This window comes from Saccostrea echinata, unplaced genomic scaffold, assembly GCF_033153115.1.
Source record: "Saccostrea echinata isolate AGI-Se365-2 ecotype Australia unplaced genomic scaffold, CSIRO_AGI_Sech_v1 ptg000050l, whole genome shotgun sequence".
Lineage (NCBI taxonomy): Eukaryota > Metazoa > Mollusca > Bivalvia > Ostreida > Ostreidae > Saccostrea > Saccostrea echinata.
In genome coordinates, this window is record NW_026889799.1 from 2,151,944 (window position 1) to 2,177,119 (window position 25,176).

Genomic DNA, 25,176 nt, shown 5'->3' on the forward strand with positions numbered 1-25,176 from the left:
GACTGAATTAATGTCAGTCAAATTGAAAAAAAAAGGTCTAAATAGCATTTAAGCTTGAAAGGGCATTAAAATTGTGGGACCTGTTGATAGAACCAAAGTCAAAAACTAAGTGCATGTGAACTTTAACCTTTTAATGTTCAAGATATGGAGAAAGGCATTTCATATGTATTCACTCTGCTGTGCTCAGATCACTTAAAGTCACACTGTCAAACATATTCAACAGAGAAATAGTACCGGCAAAACATTACAAAATATTATTAAAGCATTAACTTGACTACAGGGTGTAGTCACATTTAGTTCAAGGTTAAGGGCACTAGGAGAGCAAGCTAGGATGACCTTTGTCTGTGCCACAAAGTTGTAGCAGAAAATCATAAGGAGCTTGTGGCTCATTTGTAGAAAATATGTTTGGGATAAGTTGCGGCCTGATATTGGGTGTCTATACTAAGGCCAATGGGCATTTTGTTGTTAACATTTTTAAAAATAATTACTGAAAGTTGAAATGCAAAATCTTATAGAAAGTTTTATTGTGAGATAATTTGAGGTGTTTGCTGTTCAAATGCATATCTTGTAATATCTTCTATACTGCTGCATACAGTTGACATCAAGGCCTTAGCAGCGCCCTCTACCATAAGCATCAATCCATCAATATCAACAGCCACCACCTTAAACTCATCAGATGACGAAACATGCATAGAACACATCAAAACAGCATCTCCACCCACCACAGTAGCTGACGTCAACAGCCAAAAGGAAAGTACAGCTGTCATGTCAAAGGTCAAAGATGGGGAAAAGGAGGCCTTGGAGTCAAAGGTCAAAAAGAAGGAAGAGTTGAATGAGGTCAAAGTTGAGAAGTCTAAAGGTCAAGACAAAGAAAAAGAGCGGGCAGACACAGAGGAGGGGGATAAGGATGATGATAGCATTACTGTAACCAGTAACTTAATAAGGCAGCTAGAGAAACTGGTATGCAGCTTAAAATAGAAAATTATTATCCTTTTGATTTCTAGATTTCTAGTATAGATTACAAAGATGATGTGCATGTCAAAGAACAGATGTTTTCCTATGTTATCAACTTGCTATCATTATTTCTAGAAATTTGCAATTGTATGAGACCGTCAAACTAAATTAAGTCATGAATACATTACCTCAATTTGGGGGAGATGGGTGGGTGGGGTGGAGGGGTTAATATATGAATCCTATTTTATAAAAAACAAATGAACATTTACTACGACTAAGTTGTAATAAAGGGCATTGTATAAATCTGGAAATATAGGATAACCATAATTTTTGTACTAATCTGAGTTATTGATTTTATAATGTAGTTAAAGCGACAGTACGGCTGCAAAATGTGTGCTTTTTTCATTCAAATTTACCCTATATGTCACTAAGAAATAAGGTATAAAGTTTATGTAAGCAGTTTGAGAAACAGAAATATTCTCTACTCAAACAAAATTAACGTAATTAGAATCTGCAGGAAAATCAAGGGTCGTACGAACTGGAGCAATCTTAGATCTGTTTATTAGTACCACGTGAATTCTAAAATGACACGTGCCTACACTGTATAGTTTACAATTATAATGAATATTAGGTAAAAGCAATTTTCAAAAGCAAATTATCATAACTTTCTGATAAAATAATCTAAAATAATAATTGTAAAGATTTTAGTCTGCTTTCAGGCGAATTTAACAGAATTAAAAGTACAAATGTTGACGTTTTGTGTATTAGGGTCGATCGAGAAAGGAAAAACCAACTAATCATACGTTATCGCGGCAAATGTCAAACAAAATATTTTTCTGCACAGTCAGTTAAAAAAAATTAGCACTTCAAATGGCAACAATGTTTATAAGTCAAAGGTGTATTTTTATGTTGGGTTTACACTTATTTTTTTTCTTTGAAAGCGATGGAAAAATGAGAAATGATAACAAGTATCAACAAACCTGTCGAATAGAACCTTCGAGAGCCCTGCATGAGTGTCGCCGAGTTCCCATTTCTTCCTTATCCAGTGATTATATTAATCCCCAAACTAAATTTTAGTCAGGAAAGTTGCTTTTTCCAAGTTCTATTTTCAGTTTCTTTTTCTTTTTGGTCGACTTTGTCAATGTAGCAGGCTTACCGGGCTTCCCTCTCTAACCATGCTGTTTTGTTTATGAAAACTATGCATGCGTGCATAACATGGAATGTGGAACCCCAAACACGTTGCGATGTATATATTTACGTCCCATAAATAACTATTAATTTTAACGAAATAATCCAAATTATTTAATTGTGACAGTTGTAATTTTCTGAAAGTTTATACATTTATGAGCAGTAAAAAAATACCAAATCTTGTCGGAAAATTTTATCAAGTCAGTTTTTTGATGAGATGCGCCGTACTGTCACTTTAAGTTCCTTTGTCCCTGATAATTCTGTTGAAATCAGAAACTTATAACACTATAAATGACAACACAAACTGTTGGAATCATTAGGAATTTACTGTTTGCAGAATCTCAGTGACAGTTCAGGATCTAGTGACATATCTGCAGGTGGATTCAAATCTTCACCATACCTCAAGAAAATCAGACAGGTGAGAGAGAGAAAGACAGAGAGAGAGAAGGGAGAAAACTTCTGTATCGTTATGAGGTGAAAAGTGTTAGAAATCTAATGAAACTTGACAAATAACATCTTTATTTGTGGCATCTTTCCAAGCTTAGGAAGAAAAATGTGTTGCAGTAGGTAACTTATCTTCTGACGACTGCAGGTTTTTTTCTTCTTTTTCTGTGTATTTTTACGTAATGTACAAAAATGTGGCATATGCTTTTAAGATATTTTTCCAAGTATAATTGTGGGCTTTTCCTGATAATGATTTTTAGAATGCATGATCAAATCTTGTGATCAAAACTTGTATGCAATGTGTCCTGTTCATTGCTGAACCCAAGCTCTCATTCTTGCGTTCAGTATATTGATTTTGGAATATTGAGGTTTTGAGCTGGTGATTTATTGATATTTTAACTTCATGATAGCTTGTGCTTTATAAGATATATTGGGGTTTGGGGATAAAGTTGGCATAAATCTCTGTCTGCATGCACTTATGTATGACAAGTTTTTTGCATTTTCTGCACTTATGGTACATGTAGCACCCAAAGCAGGTAAGATGCAAAATTTCACATTTGAATATTAATGTATAAAAGTTAAATATATAATTATTTGTAGATTTACTCTGAATGAATTGCAGTATAAATTTCACTAAGAAGTATCTCATGGAAATAGATTTATAATTGTAAAATTTGGAGATGTACTATATAAAAGAACTGATTTGCAGTATTGGAGAAGCATGCAAAGACATTTTTATTCTAATTGAGTTTCATCATTTTTTAATGACAGTTTTTTACCTGTTGAACACCTGTTAAAAATTTGCAAACAATTGAGGAATGATAGCTAGTTTGCCTAGAGATGTTTCCTTAACAAAAACATGATTTCTGTAAAACATAACTGTAAACCCACCCCCGCAGTTTGGCTTATTTGTGTTAATATATAAAAACTAAATATAGAGATGACATATTGAAAGGAAATTCCTGCAAGAAAAAAAAAAAACATGCCTTTTCTCTTATGATAAATATGCATCAAGTATGTTCACATGCTCAGTTCCAATTCTGCATCTTTGGAGCCACTGAAAACACATGTCAGTGCCATCCACAATTAAAGCTGTACAGAGATTTGTTATATAGTTACCCTCCAGATGTATACTACAGTCTTACAGGTATATAGAGATCACACTCAGCAGGCCTATAGTGAGGGGGTGATCTCTGGATTATATAGCTATATCAGTGAGAGGGGTAAAATAACGGGGGCTTTATCTTTTTTAGTCCAGGTGGAGTTAATTTCTTGTGAAGTGTCAAAGGAGGGTCGTTCAGTGAAATGGGAAGGAAATGTTTTCTTTCTGTGTTTCCGTCTTTATGAACAGTTTACCTTGTAGTAGCTGTTACAGATTATACTCTATAAACTGTCAGATTATCTCCAATGAATATCTTATCAGGTAGGAGTTTTTATGTCAATTGTGAATTAAATTTTTGGATGATTAAATTCCTTTGAGAGAAATTGATGGATGGTTTGTATTTTACATGTTTTTTGTGTGAAATTCAACTTCCTGTAAAGGTTATAACTCTCTAATGTAAGTCATTTATTTATAAGTATGCATCTAAACACAGAGTCAAAAACAAGACATTAAGAATGATTTCTTACTTAAAAAATTACTGCTTCTTCTTGATATATATATACTCTTTAGAATGTAGTTTTGGATATTAAACTCCTCTCAGTCTTAATGTTAATGACTTTCACAGAAAAGATGAAAATTTAGATCAGCAGAATCATTAAGTGAGTCAGAATTAATATATGAGATGCAATGCCCTCCAGTGAATTTAACTACATCTGTTGGTTTTCATGTTGGGTGGTGTTTTTAAAACCTACTTTGATTTATTACAACTTTCGTATTCATTAATTTTCTTCTATTAATGCTTTTTTATTTCTCTCTCTCTCTTTTGAATGTGTAAAGGGAGTGAACTCTTCAAACTTCTTTGCCAGTTGGATGCACTTGGATGTATATAATGGAAAGTTCAAAGCAGTTGCCCAGCTCTTAATGTAAATTAGTGTAAATAGGATTTTGTATACAGCCAATTACAAATTAGTATTGATGTCACATTAAATATTGGCATTCAAAAAGAGTTTGAGGCGATATAATTACCATGCTTGTATCGATGTATTTAGCTTTTACAGAATAGGTTAGAAGCAGCAAAGCATTTGAGGATGTCATTTCATTACGTTGGCTGTCAGATACATGCATACAGTTCAAATACAAGAGCGCAGCAAACATTTACATGATCAGTTAGTTTTGGTCATTTAATACTTAGAGATAGGTCTATCTCTTATCTGCTCTATAGAAAATGGTTACTGATGATCCGTAACAAAGGCTAGCCGTTTTAAATTGCTAATCACAGTTGTGGAGAATAATAACAATTTGGAAGGTTGTTTACAGGTAGGGTATTGGCATTGTGATTTTTTTTACGTAGACTTGGATTTCGAAACAAATAAATGGGTACAATTTCATCATCATGTTCTGTGTGAAAATTAGGACTTAATAGAACAGGATTTGGTTGACCATTGGGAGAAGAATTTATTTTAAGTGGATTAAGTGATGTAAGCCGTTTAATTTACTTATTTTCATAATGCACCCACATGCAGTCATCCAAATTTTTAAAAGGTAAGCTTGTAAACACATACATCATAAGTTGAATTATTTCCAAACAGATTTTAAAAACAGCTAGTGATTGAGTGCAATTAGTTCAGTCATGACTGTGAGATTTTTAAAGTTGTAACAAGAGGAGTTAACCATCATTTAGAATTATTATGCATTCATGATACAATCTGATATAGAAAGAGGTATGTCTGGTGGTATCTTAAGAAATTTAGTCTTTACTGAAATAAATTTTTATAGCTATAAATAATTAAAAAAAATATACCTGGTTTATTAGAGTGAACAAAATCATAAAGTGGCAGGTTGATGACAGAAATGTACATCAATGGTTATGGGTATATATGAATCTACCATCATTGGCTATAAGAAACAGGTTCGGGCGCAAGTTGTTTTGTTTTAAAGCTTTTATAAATGTACTAAATGTTCGGGACTACAATGAAAAGCAGGCATTATGCCCTGTATTTTTTTTTTCTACATTTTACCTTTAAATTAAGGTGTTAAAATTCAATCTGACTGTAAAGAAATTAAATACATGTTACAGGAATGGATATGTGTTATACATGTATTGTGTTCTGATTGCATTACAGAAATTAAACTTGACATTTAGTGGTTGACACCCTTGAGAAAATAGAAGATGATGTTGATTTTTTAACAAAAAATTATTCCATCTGCATGATTTTATTTGTCAGATATCAAGATTACATGTATTACACCAGGAAAAAGTTTCAAATGCTAAAAAAAAAATAATAAAAAAATTATTTGCCATCTGCATGGTTTATGCATATATGTCAGATATCAAGATTACATGTATTACACCAGGAAAAAGTTTCAAATGCTAAAAAAAAAAATTAAACGATTTGGGTAACTTTAGTTTCAAATTTTATTAATGCTTCATATGTAGGTGTTTACTTTCTTAATTTTTTGTCAGTTATTTGGCCTCTACCTTTGATTAAGTACAATTAAATTGAAAAATGATGAGACAATCTTGTAATAAATGCTGTTTAGATGTATATTTTAACTGCCTGTTGTGTAGAAGAAGCTCTTCTGTATTGACTTAGTAGGACATTTTTATTTGTTACTGGGGTGTTGTCATTCAGTCGGATTGTGAATCTGTTGACAAAGAAGGAACTCCCCCGGTGTATATTTATACCTCAGGTGCACATGCTTTAAATCACCTGTTTAAGTTCAAAAAAAAAAAAGAAGAATTTATTAAGTTATACTTCATGACCTGTAGGGCAGTAGAAATTTAAAGTTATATAATTTGGGTAAGTTTATATTTTGGTACACATTACACTTAGCAGAATGGTGTGAGTGCTCTCTCTTAGCTTTATCTTTGTTTGAAGTAGTCCTATACTCGCACTATATCACTAGTGAATTGTAAAATGGGAAAGATGCTCTCTTTTTCCAAATTATGATTTGCTAACTATATTGCTTTGACTTTTACTGGGCCTTTTGAATATCCACAGTAATAAGTTTGCTCTAAGTTGGACTCATCAACAAATGAAAAATTAAGTAAAAAGGGAATTCGAAGGATGAAAATAATTTTTAGGTTGACAGAAACACGATGAGGTAAAAAAGGGCACCGCACACTGGAGCATCCCCTAGCAAAGAGCATACCTATAAATCAAGACAGCATTCAACATCGATCCTGATGCAAATTATTTTTCTTCCTTTTCGCGAAAGGACAAACTAAGTTAAACACACATGCAAACAAACACACACACAAAAGCGTGCTACTTATAATAAAGATGTAACACATTTCTGTGGATGAGAATGTGCCAATAACATGGATCACGAGTATATGTTATAAGATACAGACAGGCCTTGACTATTGTCAGCAGATTACAAAAAATGATCATATATGGTATAATAATATGTTTATATTTTAATATTTTGTTTTATAATTAGATTGTCCAGGCCACAATTAAAATATTGTTGGTTTGGCGTTGCCGACTTAGTCTTTATACGTTTGGGTCGGTAGGTAGGGAAAATATTTTTTTAAATTTAAATTTCAGAAATGGTACATGTTGTTAGTATCCGAACATCATGGGTTTCCGATAGTTTAACGACAACCACAGTCCAAACTGATTCTCAGTTTTGTCATTGATTTTCAAACCCTATTAGTTTTAAACCTTTAATATACATAGTATTAAAAATCACTGACATTAAATTAGTGTAAATTCGAATCATGTGCTCGAATCCAAGCATGGCAGCCAGACTAGCAAATCGGACAGGACATTGTACCGTGAAATTTCTATTTCGAACTGGTATATCTTATTCATCAGTTTACTTTTAAAACCACATTACCACAGAGAGTCATGCCATCAATTTCTGTTATACCGAGTTTACATTTTACCACTTTCGACAGCCATCCTTGGATTCGTGATACGCATTTATTCAACATCACACAGACGCTTATAAATGAAAACTGTTTGATCAATCAAGCGTTTTCATGATTCTTTCCCATTCTGTATATATTACGCAAATGTACAAACACCTAAATCTGGATGAATAAAACAAAATAAAAATTATGATCAGTATCTGTTGAAAAAAATCTTCGGGCCGCACCGATTTATGCGAGTCGGCCGGCAACGCCAAACAAAGCTAATTTTATTTTTGGCCCCAGATTTTAATTCTTATTTATAGTATAGACAAAATTGAGGATGTGTACATTTTCATAAGTGCATTCACTGTTTGGCATTTGGGGGTATATATACTGCTGAGAGGCAGAAAAATATGCATGTTGATTAGCTGAGCTTATTGCTCGTAGAGCGGCTTTTGGCTTTTTCACACCCACCTTCACAAATAATTACTCTAAGAAATATACTGCCAACTCTAAACCATTGTTGAGACAATTAACACAGAAGCTAAACCATTTTCCTTATATCTATATATACATCCGTTGCTGGGATGTATGTCTATTGCATATTCAAAGCAAGTTTTTCAAGATTGCATGAGCCCAATTAGTGCCAAGTGCTGAACTAACTTTAATTAATAATAGTTTGAATGATTGTGCAAATAACTTATTCTACAGATCATGACAAATAGAAAAGAGGTTTATGCAGGTAAATAAACTATAAGCTATTAAACTTGAACCATGTTTGATTTAATAGTGTTAAATAGCAAATAGCAACCTTTCTAATGTTTTAATAAAAATCTTGAAACAGCAACCCCCCCCCCCCCCCCCCCAAAAAAAAAGAAATGCACAGTTTTACCAAAGAAGCTGCAAAACAGAATCGGTTAATTCAATGACTTTTGAAACTTGGTAGCCATGCAGGGTTCACCCCATGGAGGACAAGATGACTGAATGCTACACTGTACTTGAAAGATCCTATTATCAAAGGGACTGTAAAAACTTACTAGTCTTTGATTTAATGTGTTCAGTCTTGCAGAAATTTGGTCATTTTTCTTATACATTTCTGTTAGGAGAGATTTTTTTAATGTGATCTTTGGAATCGTTAATTACCAGAAAGCAAATTTTCATGGATGGATAAAAATTTACAATTTCTATGGAATATGATTTTGTGGATCCATGCATGTTTCACAAAAAAAGTACTAGTATCTTACAAATTAATTCTTAATTTTCTTGAGGTTGTAAATTATGGGTAATTGTTACCCACAAAATACATGAAAGATTGGGAACCCTCCTTGATAATGATTTAACATTTTAGCATTATGGTATTTTTTTGTCTTTCTTTTTTTTTTGAAAAGACAAAAGATGTGCTGACTGCGTTAACTATTGCAGATGAAATGCCATCCTATGTTTGTTGAAACCGATGCAGCAAAAAATTTGAATTAATGTTGTATCATTTACAATATAATTCCAAAATCAATACCTTGAAAAAGTCAGCTAGCACTGTGCAAATTATCACATTGATTGATTAACATCAGCCTAGCTGTTTCTTGTAGGTTTAACAATGAGCAGATAAGAGATTATCTAGGCTGATTTAGATTGATTGGTGATTTAGTCTTAAAGTATCATGTAATCATTTTGCTTCTCATCAGAAGAACAGAATGTATACAATTTGTGATAGATAACAGAGAGCACCATGTTAGACTTGTATACAGCAGTCACCCCTCCTCCTTCCCAGCTCTCCTCTAAAGAATTTGCCGGTTAAAAGATAATTGTCTTAAGCATGCAACGTACATTACAAATAATATGTAATGATTACTTCCAAAACTTGACTTGTTTTAGGGTTCATATGACCTATAATGTGAGAATTGCTAACTTAATTACTACACCCTGTGCTATTACTTGAGATGCAAGTTCATGCAACCTTAGAATTCAGGGAATGCCCCCCTCCCCACAAAAAAAAGTTTGGGACACTGACAGAGCATATTTGATATATGCATTAATTTCAGATGTCATAAATGACTGTCAATGCTGCAGTTTGTGATTATGTCATTCAATTCATATCTATGTACATGATGTATTTTAAATTTTTTTTTATTTTGCCCGCTAGGAAAATTTTGATTGTGACAGCTAGATAATAGAAAGGTTAGAAAATCTCCAGAAAATGATAAAATACAGTGGTTATATAATTATTTTCTCAGTTTTTCCAGTATTTATCATTATCATGTAGAAATTTAGAATATTGAGAATACAATTAACACATTTGAGACAATGTTTTCATGTATGCTGTAAGCATTCAATATCTAGACTGAGTTGGCGTGAGATAATATTATTTCGATTGTTTTAAAAAAATATTGTTGGTGTCTGTGCACATGAGTAGGAAAGAATGGCAACCAGGAAGAGGTTTTTGTTTCGTTACTCAGGAAAGTTTAGATATCCAAGTAATCAACCTGTACAGGTATAAATTATGTCCAAATTTTGTAACTATAAATTATGTGGAGATTCATTTCGATCTTTTAACGTCTGTTAATGTGTCATATGCATAAACCTTATAGTGGTAAGAGTTCAAGGTTTTGAGACAATTCTGTAAATGCATGGATTTTGATATCTTTGTGTTAAGCATTTAAAAAATTTCTTGATATAATCAAGATAACTAATGTTACAAAATTTATCTTTGTTTTCACTGTGAACCAGGTAATTCTTTTCATTTTGTACCTTCTTTGCAATACTTTGCAACAAATTCACACATATTCATGACTTTTCAAGCAGTTTATAACTAAATCTATATAGAGAGGGATACTGTAGGAGTATGGCACTGATCGACATAAAAAATGGTATTAATTAACTATGAAATATCTTCACTGCATACTTTAAGTGAGTTGATGATGCCATGGAAGTGATTTGTTTTCATATCAAATTTCAGCAACCCCAACTTCCAAATTTGAATCCTTGCTAAAAATTCTGATTTTACAATATGTCTTGATACAGGTTTATAAAGCAGGGCTTATAAATTATAATGATAACAAATCAAATGGTCTTAAGTGGAAAATTACATCTACCTATTGAAAAATTTAATGCAAAGGGAGAAAATAGAATGAATTATTGGTACACGAGTGCATATGGATTATATATATGCACATGTAGGTTGTGAAGCCAAAATATTGCTAACAATTGTAATTTCGATTCTGTATCTTCTCATGGAATACAGGAAGAGTGTCAAGTTGTAAATGTGAACTTTTGTTACTATAAGTCTCAAATAGCAGTTCAAATAGTCTCTGACTCCAATCAAGTCAAATGCTTGGGTACATGTACAGTGCTGATTGTTTTGGGATACTTAAACCAAGAGATCCTGTATGAATGTGAAACAAAACTTTGTGCATATAGGTTGTTAGAAACCCTACTCAATCTTTTATCGTGAGAGATACCCTCTGGATAAAGCTCAAATCTTTTTTTGTTTGACAAAATGAACTATATTTGAGCACAATAATATCTAGGATAAATTTTGCAGGGAAACCTTGCCAAGCGTCGGGAGCAGATGAAGTTCCTAAGGATGCCCGATCTGAATGAGATGCAGGAATCAGGACAAATGATGACGAACGGAGATGGGGAGTCTGACAGTCTAGTGATGCCCAGCATTCCAGAGACCCTGCTACAGGACTTAGGGGTAGATCAGGACAAAACGGAACAAGAAGAGAGGTAGGTGGGGGTCTTACAATGGTGGGAGGGGATGTCACCAAGTGAGGATCCCAGAGACCCTAGCTACAGGACTTAGGGGTAGAACAGGACAAAACAGAACAAGAGGAGAGGTGAGTGGGGGTCTTACAATGGTGGGGGGGATGTCACCAAGTGAGCATCCCAGAGACCCTAGCTACAGGACTTAGGGGTAGATCAGGACAAAACAGAACAAGAAGAGAAGTAGGTGGGGTCTTACAATGCTGAAGGGGGGGGGGGGGGTCACCAAGTCAGCATCCCAGAGACCCTGCTGCAGGACTTAGGGATTGACCAGGACAAAACAGAACAAGAGGAAAGGTGAGTGGAGGTCTTACAATGGTGAGGTGGGGGGATTGTCACCAAGTGAGCATCCCAGAGACCCTGTTGTTTAATTTAGGTGTAAACCAGAACAAAGTCGAACAAGAGGGTAGGAGGGTAGGGGTCTTTTGATAGGGAATGGGGGAAGGAAGGTCACCTTAAGTCAGCATCATAGAGACTTGTACAGGATATAAGAAGGACTTGAATGAATTAAAAGAAAGAGTAGTTTCTGGCCGGAGGGAAATGACTATGTAAATAGCCCAGTTAAACAACAGTCTCTATGTTAGACCAGGACAAAACAAAAATATAGAACGGATGGGATTTTTTTAGTCATTTAACTGCATATTAAAGGGCATTTACAAAGTACTGCTTGCATTCCTCCATATCAAGGTATAGGGTTATATAATTTGCTTGAATTTAATACTAGAGTGTGATAGGTATTGTGTTGGGATAATGTTCTGTACATAGATAATTATATAAGTATGAAGGGTTCTATCACCTCAGTACATCTGATTCTAGTCTGAGAAGCAATAAGTAATCCCTGGGGATCCTCTTAAATGAAATCTGTTTCAGAACGGTGACAAAAATATAGGGGATTAGGTAACATGCAGGACATGCATTTTTTGCAGTGATAATCAAGGTCATATTTTATAGGACATCCATTAAGTGTGTGTTTTTTGTCAGTCATCAAATTATAATAGAGATCGATCAATTTATATATCTGTTTTTCAATAAACTGCTTGTGTTGCACAAGTCTGTTTTAAAGTTAAGCAGGTGATTTTTTTATTGATTAAACTGATATATATCTGAATATGTCAACTATTTAAAATATTAAGAAAAAAAAATGCGTTATCAGTTTTACCATGCAAAGCCGTATGGGGGCTACTATCAGAATGATTGAATATTGAACCTTCGTTGCATTACACGTAGGCATATATAGGTGTTAAGATAGCAGATAGTCTTCTAGATACTTCCTTGTGTTCAAGGTGATTTATTCACCAATGTGTACAATGGAAGAAATGGTCGGTACTTAGGTAATCTTTTAGAACACAAAGAAGAAAACAAATACAACAAAGCTTAGTTAAGAGTTGACTGTGCATGTGCAGAAATCTATAGAGTACCTGCAGGGAAGGTGGAAGAATGGTCGGCGTGTCCATGGAGGAATTTCGTAAAATTGTGGATGAGATTTATCAGGAGTTGAATGTTTTTAATGGAGAGGATTTAAGGTGCAGTGTCATTTTGTTGTAATTTATTTAATATAATGTGTTACAGGCAGGTAAATGATTAATGAGTCTTCAGATGTCTTCCATAGCATGGTAACGTAATCAGTTGTAAAGAAGCATTTCATGTTACGAGTATAATGTTGAAATGACCTTGACTAATTAAAATGCACAATGAATTAAAACTCTTCTACCTAATCATCATTTATTTAAAAAATTCATTTTGGATATGAATAATGTAACACACTTGCATTTCATTTCCTGACATTTGAACTTTAAAAATGGCCTTGACCTCAGAGAAAATAAGTAGACTATAATTTTTTCTATCTGTCAAAGCAGAATCGTATTGCTATAATTTTAAAGAAGAATAGTTAAAAACTTGACTGCCTCTTGATCAATCCTTAATTCCTTGAATCTAAATGGGTTTTAAATTCAGATCAAATTAAGATTTAGATTCCTGCTTTCAATTTCATTTTTGATCTCTAAGGAATGCTTCTTTTCTATGTGTATGGGATAGAGTCTGATGTGTGGAGTTATATGAGGCTGATTGGGGATTTCTCTAGTTACAAACACCTGTCTGTCATGCAGTGACAGTGTTAGGAAACAACTTTTAGTATCAAGTGGCTATTCTTAATAGGCTGTACACATAAAATAGTCTGGGCTGGGTTCAAGATTGTAACAGCTAGCCTAGCTGCTAGGCTAGGAATCCAGGTCTACAGAATGAGCCTCCCCTGCTGACCGGTCACACCTGCTGTGGGCTCCTTGTCATGATCAGAAAAAAAACCCAGAAAATTCATAGACAGTTCAGTGTATAAATAATGGCCTAACAATTAGTAAGAAAAACGTCAGTCAGCATTTGACTCATTGATAGGTTGTATGTGCTGACAAGGTCATTGTATCGACCTTAAAACTTGCAAAATGATGACTTTGAACAGGACTGTTAATATCCCTGTTTCATCAACTTGTTTGTCAATAGCTTGCCTTGATTTAGAAATTGTTCATATATAGAGCATGCTCTTGCATATCAAATCAAATGAGAGACATAAACCCCATATGCAGGTCCAATTTCAATAAGACTTCCTAGAGACATATATCTGTATATAGGTTTTTGATTTCAATAAAGGTTTGTTGCCATGATCATTAAAAATATAAATTTCTTTTAAATTCTTACAAAATGCTACTCCTTTTACAATTCTGGTTCAATTTCAATGAGACTTGGTACAGAAATAAACTATACTAAGATACATATTCCATTTATCAGTATTTTATTTTAACCAATGTTGCCATGATTACTTACGATAGAAATTTCTTTAATATTTTTTTAAAACACTTCTCCTCCTGCAGTTTTGATCTGATTAAACTTTTCACACAAGTAGATTCTTGATTCTTTATTGTAAGTAAACACCAGTAGAGCTACTGTCTTTTCAGAGACTTCTGATTTGTAGAAACTAATATATTTCTTTTTAGTTGCATTTAAATGACTTGAAAAGATCCCCCCCCCCCCCCCCCCCCAAAAAAAAAATCAAGCTACTGCTACATGTTCAAGTTATCAACAGGAAAGGGTTAATAAAATGTGTTTCCTTGTGATTGGTTGCAGTTGATTCTCAAACTCCAAAAGTTAAAATAACATTGTACCTTACACATATGTGTGTAGATAAAATTGTAGAATCTCCACATAGAGATTGACCATATTGTCAAAATTATGTTAACGTTATGAATTAAAATATTTATTTATTAAAACATAATGAACAGAAAGAAATGCCAGAATCGGTTCAAGCATTTTACATGTGCAATCCAAACCTGTGCAAGACACTTTAGCACAATATGACATCATTGCAACTGTGACATCATTCTGTTCAATTGTGATGGCAATTAAGTGTACTGTGATGTGTCTGAAACAGTGCTGCATGAAAATGTATGTGCAGAACAAGTAGACTGGGCCTCATTAAGATTAAAGTTCTACATATATACAGCTTTGTAGCACTTGCCATCTCAAAGACATCCATAAATTGTTAAATTTTGGGACGCAGTTGTATCTCTGTTAAAACCTGAAGGGAGTAAATTGTTTATGCTCCTGTTGTCTGAGTTTCAGTGACATATAAGTTTTGATGTGTCCATCTGTCTGTCTGTTTGTCCACAAAAACTTTAACCTTGGCCATGAGCTGTCATACGAGGGCATCAGTGTTTCACGAACACATCTTGTTATAATATTGTTCAAACCAAAGACTGTAGAGAAAACAATTACTCAGCTAAAAGTATAGTAGTTTAATTATGCCTTCTAAAGGGTTGGAAGAAGCATAACTAGGTGTACAATAGAGAAAAATTTTTATACATCAACATCAAACTGCACTCCTCATTAACGCATCCTAGGTTGCTTTCAGGAGTATTTTTGTCTTCCGTTAATTGCATGTCTTGAGTAAACTATTTAGTGTTTCTGAGGAGTTGTCACCCTTTTAATGCATTCACATGAGAATACATGAATACAGTTTGTAGCCCACCTATGATTTACAGAGCTGACAAATAACATTCTAATTACTAAGCTGCATTGAATCAGAAGAGGGGATTTATTTTTGCCTGCACAAGAAAGAATGATAAGAAATTGCCATTTTGAAGGCTGTCATATTAATGTTTAGCAGACTTAATTCACTTTACTTGCATGATTTCCTACTGAACAAGTTAAACAGAAATAAAATGGCAGATTCATTTTATCATGTTGTTCTAAAATTATTTGGGAAAACTATCAGGTAAAGTTTGTATATTTTTCCTTTTGATTTTAAAAAGATTTTTTTTTCAAATCATGTGATATGCTACCAATTAACAGACACATTTTTTTAAATGATTCAGAAATGGATTTTCAGAATATCATTTTATTTATTTCGTTTTTGTTTTGATAAACAACTCTAAATTCTTCTGTAGTATATAGTATATTAGATTTGTTTTGAATTTCCAAGTTTATGATTTAATACATGCTCCTGAAAAACTTTACTGCTATTACAATTAAGGAAGGTTTAACATAAAGTACTTTTCATTGCTTTATATACTAATATTTTTCCTAATTGTAATTTTTGTTTTTTGCAGTCCTGATCAGCTGTCGGAACAAGAAATTGAAGTAAGTCTTAAATTTTTGGAAGAATTAAAATGTAAATGATTTTTCCTTATATGTACAGTTGAACTCCAATATCTCGAACACCAATATCTTGAATACCATGGATATGTCGAAGTGATTTGAAAGTCCCAATTCCTTATTCTTTATGTATTTTACCCTGGATATTTGGAATCCTCAGATATATTGAAGTTTTTTCTTGGTCCCATTGAGTTCGAGATGACGAGTTTTGACTGTATTTTAAACTTGGTATACCCTTATTTTATATCAGTGTTCAAGAGTTTAATGAACACTCACCTTAATTTTCTCAGAAGACCTAACTACAAAAGTATTGGACTCTTGAAAATAAATTGAAAAAGATCATTTGATTACAAAACCAAGTAGAGGGAGATTTTTTATTAAAAAAAAAAACGTCCTCTTTTCAGAACAAGTTCACAAGTCTTTCGCTGGCATTTAAGACAGACAAGATAACGTTGGAGAAGAGACTAGAAATACAGGAGAGATCACGAGACATAGCAGAGGAGAATGTAGCCAAGGAAATCAAAGGACTGAGAGAGGCACTTGAGGTCAGGAATAAAACAGGAACTCATCTTGGTTCAGTTAAATCTTTACTTAGGAGAATATGACTTTTGATCTGTTAATATGCTTGGTCCATGGTCTGTGTTTTGTTACTCTACCATATAAATTAATTAACTGAAAATCAGAAAGCCTGGGAGGGGGAAGGTATCTGGGCCCTCCTAACCCCCCCCCCCCCCCCCTTCAACTTGTTACCATTTAAATGATTTGATTGCAGCAATTAAATCAGATCTGTGTGGACTCTCAAGTCAGGGACCTCCTTCTGAAGATACAGAAACATGTTACTGTGCTGGAACAGGCCAGTGCCAGAGTGTCCTCAAGAGCAGAGGTGTTTGGGGCAGTTCAACAGGTGAGACAGTGTCAGAAGATCTCGTGAAGTGTATTGTAATATTTGTCAGGTGAGTTTTAGTGAGTTTGTGCTGGCCAGTTCTCAAGTATACTCACAGTATTGCAGGTACATCAAAGAATATGTACCTGCTGCATATTTGGACATTTATTTCCATTTCATATTGTATTTGTTAATTTAAAGAATAAATGAAATGTTTAATTTAAAATTGAAAACTGAATTTGAGAGATGAAGATGATGTAATTGTTAAAAGTTGTCAGAGGGAGATAACTCTGCTTCAAGATCACTTCAGTTGTGTCATCAGATTCACAGTTAATTATTCTATGCAGGACATTTTGCAATAATCTAGATTATTTATTCAGAATGCAATATATTTTCTTGACCTTCCAGTTAATTTTTGTTTTAAAGACATTTTATTCATTGCAACATGAATAGGATTGCATGAATAGCAAATGTGAATGCCAGTATTTACACACTGAATTGTCGACGGATTTTGCCATTATTTCCCGATCATGATAAGGAGCACACGGCAGGTGTGACCGGTCGGCAGGGGATGCTCACTCCTCCATGGCACCTGATCCCACCTCTGATGTTTTGAGGTCCTTGTTTGCTCTGCTCCTATTTTGTATTGTTTGATGAACTTTTGAGCCCGAATACTGTTCGTTATCTTCATATATTTCATTGTTATCTCTGATGTCATTTTGTAGATTCATTCAAGTATAAAAAAGCATTATGTAAAATAAATAATTAGTTCATATAAGTTTAATCAAAAGAGACAGGAGGGAGGATGAGTTACTCTTTGCTGTTTGCATCATTTAAATCATAGCACAATCTTTCTCATGAACAAAAAAAAAAATTTGTTACAGGATAATTTGAAAGAATTTTTTACTGTTAAAAAGAGAGAATAAAAGTGTCTTATCTGGGTTTGCTTTACCTCAGTTTGAGCTTACATGTATAGTGGAGACAAACATGATGTTATGAACTGGTTTGTTGGTGGGTAACACATGTATCAAGTAAATAACATTGCTCTTCCAGCACTTTCCCTGTCAGTCTTATGTTTTATATTGTAACATTAATCCAGCTTTAAAGTATTTGAAGATTACAACATACTGCAAATTTACTTTTTTCCATGGCGTCATAATTTAACAGAATCACAATTACTGTTCAATCCACAGGTAGAAAATTACAGGTATGGATTTCTTAGATTGCCTCTTTATGCCTTAAATGTACTTAAGTATGCCGGGACAAATTTCCGCAGAAAATTTGTGACTCCATTGACTCCATGCATAGCATAAACTAATACCAGGTAGAAAAAAGTGCTTCTGCAGTATTTGCACAAAGTATGAATGTCTTGATAAATTGATGGTTTTTTTACAGGAGAAGAGAATGAGTAAGGCAATAGAGATCATGTTGACTCACGTCGATAACTTGAGATTGTCACACGAGAGACAGACGGCCGAACTGGAGGAGGCCAGGTAAGGGGAATCAATCAGATAACTTAAACAAGGCAATTATGTAATACCAGTAAATTAACTTTACTGTGAAATATAGCTGTTCAGTTAAAGTTAAGTCAAAATATATTTGCAGTTGTGTTTTCATGATAATGATATAGCTGTTTGATAAAATTAGGAAAAAATATATTTCAAGTATGTTTTCATGATAATGATATTGTGTGCTTTAATTCAGAATCTCTGATTAATATTGTGTTGGTGATTAAGATTGTGTATTTTCTGCTGTAGAAAATTAATTCAGGACAACAGACCCTTTGGTGGTAGCTCAGATATAGGTAAGGATATCTTATCATTTTATCTGCTGGTTATTCAATGCATACATCTCAAACAACTTTTATCATATTAAAACATGTCCTCATTTAAGTCATATTGCTTAATTGATAAGGGGATAACGTGTGTGAAATTGATATCAATGATGCTAGAGAGAAATTAAGAAATGAGTATAGGTGAACTCATGTAAATGATTGAAACTTAATATATGTTTTGTTGATTGTTCTTTCCAGGAGATTTTACAGGACTTTCGAGAAGATCCGCCTCTGTGTGCCAGAGCAATGCCTTTCTACCAAAAGTAAATTAACTAGAATTCTATAATATTTACTCTCTCAGAGAAAAAGTGATGTCATATGCCAATATAGTATCAGTATGTTTAATAAAGTTTTATTAATCAGTGCTGCTTGGTTAAATAATAAATTTTGCTACTTAATTAACAGTTTACAATCATCACAGTGCTTAAGGTTAAAGTCAAATCAAGATCACAATATTTGTTGAAATTAAAGGAAGATTTTGCATGTTCTTTTGTGTTATTATATAGCGTACCTTTGTGGCCCACAAGCATTTAGATCAACTATACATGCTTTTTATGCAAGGCTTCTTCTGTACAGTAAATATTAGTTGTCATTAAAGTTTTGATATTCTGCAACTTTTGGTTTCTGATATTTAGTGTTAATCTTGCATGGAAAGTTTTGCAGTTAGTTTCGATACTTCATTTCATAGTTTATAGTTCTTTAATTTTCTGTTTTGTGGACATGATTTTAATCTGGCTCTTCTCTCTGAGATGGCTCTGATTTTGTATACTCTCAAGCTGAGCTAAGCAAAAAGTGCTTTTTTTAAGCATCCATTTTCCAAATTCATGCCAAATTTTGGAAGAAAGGGTATGTGGATATGATTTTTCAATGAGAAACCTTGCCCCTTCTCAAGGAAGAGTAGTGGGAAAATATGGTAGCACATTACATTCTGTGGGTATTACCTACACACTGGGTTAGAAATCATTAATAGACTTTTTGTGAAATGTAGACTAAATACTTTAGAAAAGGAAAAATTCTAACATTTCAAGATGATAAGTTTTTTTCTATACATGTACATGATACTAGGGCACTCCTGACACCAAAACTGTTGATGGTTAAAGAAAGAGAATGACTTAAAAGAAATTATTATGCTAAGTAGTTAAAAAATATTGAAGATAAAGAACGCAATTCTTATTTACTTCAAATTAAAGGAAATTACAGTAGTTTTGATAATGTATTTCTTAATGTAGGACCTCATGCACGTAACAATTTTATATGAAATTAAACAGGGGGCTCGTCGCCGAGTTAGTGATGCTACCTTGAATCGAAGTGGGCTTCCCCACTCTGTCTCCATGGTAAGTGACCTTTTGAACCCTGTGTGTGAGTTCCCTAAAAAAGGCAACCTTTACATAATGTAAGCTTCACTGTTATAAACTAGCAGCCTTCTATAATCGTACATGGAATATGTTAATTGTAAATGCTATATAATGATATATTATCTATCATACATATTTTACCAGCATACAAATTATATCAACATAATAATAAATATACACCTTAATACTTGATTTATTATCATTTTCTATGGCACTTTTTATAATAATCTATAACACAATTAGCATCAATATCTTTGGAATGTAAGTAGTAGCCTGGAACGTGCATGCCTTCATTCTTACCCTAGGACTGCATTTCTGAGTCCATGCATGTAACACCATCTTTACGGAGGGAGTTGTCCATTACAGATGAGGTGAGAATGAGATAACCACATGCTACTGCATTAATTGACAAACTGTAATTACTGTAAATGCTATATATTTCAATGTGATAAAAATCTTAATATTTAGAATTTACATTATTATTTTACTTTTAAAAAAATTATGGATCACAATTATAAATATCTTGATTTGCCCTCTCCTGACCCATAACGAGTAAAATTATTTGTCCAAGGAATACAGATATTAAAATGTGAATCTATCACAGTATGAATAATTATTAATAATATTACAATAATTAAGAAATAAAATTCACATTTTCTTGTATGTTGCAGGGTAACGTCTAAGGTTGAAAATATTGTTTTGAAATATAAAGGCCAGGGTTGTTCCTAAGAATTGAAATAGCAGGGGACAATTATAGAAGTAGAAGGGGGTCTTGGATTCCTTCCCTAACAGGGGGTTCAGGGGGAATGCCAGGGTAACGGGGGGATAATGCCATTACAGGCACGGACATTCCCTGGCCCACGGGTCTTAGGGACAACCCTGAAAGCTGAGACATTTATAAGCGGTTTCAAGCAATACACAACATTTTGACTGCAGACTCTTAGGCCTTAAACTTAGATGAGCTCACTTTTGACTCGGTCTCCTTTTTACCAAAGGAATGTATAATGGAAAATGAGATTGAGAGCAAAAAGGAACTTGTCTAAGTTTTTTGGCCATGGGGCCTGAAGAGAAATCAATATGGTCTAAATAAATATTACATTCTAAAGTTATATATTCATTCACCTGTACAAGTTTGATATGGTCTAAATAAATATTACATTCTAAAGTTATATATTCATTCACCTGTACAAGTTTGATACGTGTCTCAGATCTGAAAATCTTTTGATTTATTGGAGAATAATGTCTGCGGCATTTCTTTGATCTCGGCAATGATTTTAGTAGAATGCACCATAGATGTTTCTTTCTGTAGTGAGTAAAATTTGAATAGAGAAATCTTTTTTTGAAGTATGAAAATAAAAACTTGGGTCATTTGAATTCTTTAAGTAATTTGAATAAGGGTAAGGTCAAAACTTTTTTAGTGTAGACTTCTTAGTGTTTTCCAGGCATGTGCATGCATGTATTCAAAAATATATGGCCCTTGCTTTTGTTTATATTTATTACTCTTTTTTTTTTTTTTTTTTTCGCAATAAATATGCTTAGAAATCAGATGACTAGACTAATTTAATTAAAATGTCTTCTTTCTTAAAAAAGAAAAAGAAGAAAATCTGCTCTGTTTTATCATAAATCTCCAAATATGTACAATGTCAATTTCAAAGAGAAAAAAAAACAAACTATTGTATGGATTTTGAACATGTTCAGTGTATGTACCCTGTTTTAGGATGCCAGATCCAAGTTTCAGCAGCTAGCATCAGTAGCAGCCCTGAAGAACTCCACCACCTCAGCCTTTAAGCGGGCCTCCATGAGTAAACAGACCAGCACCACGTCACTATTAGGACAGAACCTCCGACTGTCCCAGGACAGTACCCAGTCTGAGAGGTATATATAGTAAACTACATTAATTTGACTTATTGTAGAGAATTCAAGATCAAGTATAAAGATAAGCCAGAGATTATTTGTCATTATTGTGAAAATTAAAACAATATTTTATCAATTCTCTATTAAAGTATTTATTAGATATAGATGTACATTTAGTCATGTTTTTTGTCCTCCGCTTTGGCAAAAGTGCAAGGACATAAATCTTATTTGTCTGTTTGCCACAAAAACATAACTTTGACCCAAAGTTTTGAATGAGAACGATGGGACTTTTATCTTTTACATGTTATGTGCATTATATAGGAAAGGACCTTTCAGAACATATTGTATGATTTTTGACCTTGTGACCTTGCAAAAAATTTTTTGAAAAAATTAACCTTGGTCAGAGCTGTTGCACCTGAAAAGACCGGGCTTTCATACTTTTACATGATCATTTCCTATAACACGACTTTTCCCTGAAGTTTGACCTAATTTTCAAAATCTTAAACTTATTAGTAGTTTTTGCACCAGAAGAGGTCGATTTCATGCCAGTATTTTTCAGTTGACAGTACTATCATTTTTGACCTTATGACCTTGACCCCAAAGTTTGACTTTCAAAAACTTTAATCTTGGCAGTTACTTTTGCACAAGAATATATTACTTAAATATAATGTACACTGCTCTTTTAGCATGATGGACAGACAAGACAGTTACATTATGCCATAGATCACTACACCCTAATCAATAAAACCTCTAAAACATAGGACCCCAATTCTCTGAAATATTGCTTTTGTTCATTACATGATATGACACACATTTGATTGTGCAATTTCTTAAAAGATATAATTTTCCACACAAGACATTTTATTGATGGAAATTTATTTTTTCATTTTATTCAACTTTGTGAAAAACTGGATGTATTTTCATGTAAAGATTCAAAATTGTGATGCTCGTGCCTACTCAACAGCTTTCGAAGTGCTTCAAATACACATATTTTATGTATAATGTTTAGTCAGATGTTTGATGAAATTCTCCATATTAATACTTGCAATATAATATATTATAAATATATATATGATCTCTTTCATGGAAAAAAATCTTATTCTGCAGCAAGTCCTCAGGATCCGGCTCCAAGCAACATTCAGTGGAGGAGGAAGCATTTCAAAAAGGGTAAGTAACTCTGATCGATCACAAGTCAGTCGATCATCATGTGACGATTTTCATAAAACCATATACATCATTTCTCATTATGTGTATATTGTAAACTCAGATATTTTTTATTGGGGTGAAATTCTGCAATTTTTCCATGTAACAAAGCTTTTGGATAGGGGTAATTTTATTGGAAGTTTAGGAATTCACTAATGCATGCATATCCTGTAGTACTGTACCTCCTTTAAAAATTGTTCATGTATTGTTGACAGATAATAAATTTTGTGAAACTTTACTCATTCACAAATGCAAACATTTCCTTGTTTACAGTAATCATAGATATTATATATGATGCATTTTTTTGTGTTAGGTTTGAGCAGGGCTACAAGGCTCAGATTACAGGACAGTTAAAACAGTTACGAGATCAGCAGAACTCCATCACAGACTCGTTGGAGGAACTCCGTGACAAGTGTGAAGAGGCGGAGGAAGAGGAAACAGAGGAAGTGTCAGTACCAAGGCATTCTGGGAAATAATCTGTTGTTGATCATTCTGAATTTTATGTTTTGGTTTTTAGAAGTCTAACAGATGCATGTATTTTCAATCGGTATTCCAAAAGTGAAATGTTTCCAATTTTATATTCTACATTTTGTGTTGTACAGAAGCTTGCGAGACACCATCATGACCAAGTTCTGGGAACACGTACCAGAGTGGGAGACAGCCAGTAAGAAGCTCCGACTGGCCACCGTCATCTTCTTCCTGTTTCTGGCCGCGGTCAGTGTCATCATGTCCTTCTTCCCTGTGGGGTACGCAGCGGTCCAGGTGTACCCAGAGTATCACCATGTCAACCCCCCACCTGTCTGACCTAGTGCTATTTATAGTAACAGCAATAGCAGCAAGCCATCTTTTAGTGCATTTTTATTACAAGCAATATAATGGTGTTTAATTTCCCATTTAAGTAAGGTTTGAGTATACAACCATTACATTGAATTTTATTTTTCTTTATTTTAAATATAGTTATAAGCTAATTTTACAGATATCTATTTGTAAACCGGATATCAAATTTAACTAATCAAAATTATATTGATGGCAGTTGTTTTAAAATATACATGTGGTCCCATGATTTGTCACATTTCTTGCCTTAAGATGCATAAGTTGCTTCTTGTTCCAATTACTAAATGAACAGATGTTTTAAATTGAGATCTTTTAATGAAATTCTCGTGAATTTTTGTTTTATTTTTTTAATTAATTTTTCAATTATTTGATGTGTACAAAATGTTGTGTACACTATATGAGAAATTAAGAGTCCCAGACAGGCGGCCCCATTCCATCTGTTCATTTTATGTCTTCTTAAATATATAGAAATCCACCTATGATATGTACACTGTAGTCAAATTTATTGATATTTTTATGTTGATTGAACACATATTGAAGGTGTAGAATATTTTTTTGATAATGAAATGTGCCAAAGAGTATGCTTCTTAATATCAATTATCTATGAGTACATGAACTTTTGTATTTTTAGAAAAAGTAAGTGTTTTACATCTGAATTAGACAAGACAGAGAGCGGACTTGATCAAGGGAGACAATGCATACAATTGCTACATTAAGCTACCCACCTACTGGTTAATTATAGGGCAGATAAAGAAAAAAAATACCATCTCAATTCTTAGGGTTTCCAAAAAAAATCCCTGCAGGTACATATTTCAGACATTTTTCTTCTTTTCTTAGACTCCAAAGAAATACATTTCACCAATAATTTTCACGGACTGTGTGTGAATAAAAAACAGATAAATGTCATCAACTGTTCATATATACATTTGCATTGTACATGTATTTGTAGCCAGGAAGGTGCCTATAGGGATGGTCAATGTAGCTGTATTCTATTCTTTAAAGATATGAATGCATGCTTACTACTGATTAATAATGGAATTAGAATACCTGGTTATTGAACCTTCTGCATTTATTAAAATTCTCTATTTACTTCCTCAAACAACTTGTTCTTATGTTGTTGAAAATTAAAAAATGTACATGTAACTTGATCAATAACTGGGCATATATAGGAATGATAATTACATATGTACAATGTGTGAATTTAAGGTGTGCATTATTTTTAGAAAAGTGACATTACATGCAAAGAACTTTTGGGAAGCATTT

The 25,176-nt window shown here is 33.4% G+C and overlaps 1 protein-coding gene across 1 annotated transcript in view; it reads left to right on the top strand.

The window, feature by feature from the left end:
• Positions 1 to 24,789, top strand: part of LOC133203387 (uncharacterized) — a 52,016-nt gene extending 27,227 nt beyond the window's left edge. The window contains exons 22-36 of the mRNA XM_061339179.1: positions 596 to 960; positions 2,480 to 2,560; positions 11,086 to 11,273; positions 15,905 to 15,935; positions 16,355 to 16,495; positions 16,723 to 16,854; positions 18,229 to 18,326; positions 18,591 to 18,637; positions 18,866 to 18,930; positions 19,936 to 20,001; positions 20,328 to 20,393; positions 21,740 to 21,897; positions 22,984 to 23,043; positions 23,393 to 23,527; positions 23,682 to 24,789. Coding sequence (XP_061195163.1) covers positions 596 to 960; positions 2,480 to 2,560; positions 11,086 to 11,273; positions 15,905 to 15,935; positions 16,355 to 16,495; positions 16,723 to 16,854; positions 18,229 to 18,326; positions 18,591 to 18,637; positions 18,866 to 18,930; positions 19,936 to 20,001; positions 20,328 to 20,393; positions 21,740 to 21,897; positions 22,984 to 23,043; positions 23,393 to 23,527; positions 23,682 to 23,883 — 1,835 coding nt within the window. The 3' untranslated portion in view covers positions 23,884 to 24,789. The remainder of the gene's footprint in view (positions 1 to 595; positions 961 to 2,479; positions 2,561 to 11,085; positions 11,274 to 15,904; positions 15,936 to 16,354; positions 16,496 to 16,722; positions 16,855 to 18,228; positions 18,327 to 18,590; positions 18,638 to 18,865; positions 18,931 to 19,935; positions 20,002 to 20,327; positions 20,394 to 21,739; positions 21,898 to 22,983; positions 23,044 to 23,392; positions 23,528 to 23,681) is intronic.
• The last annotated feature ends 387 nt before the right edge of the window (positions 24,790 to 25,176 follow it).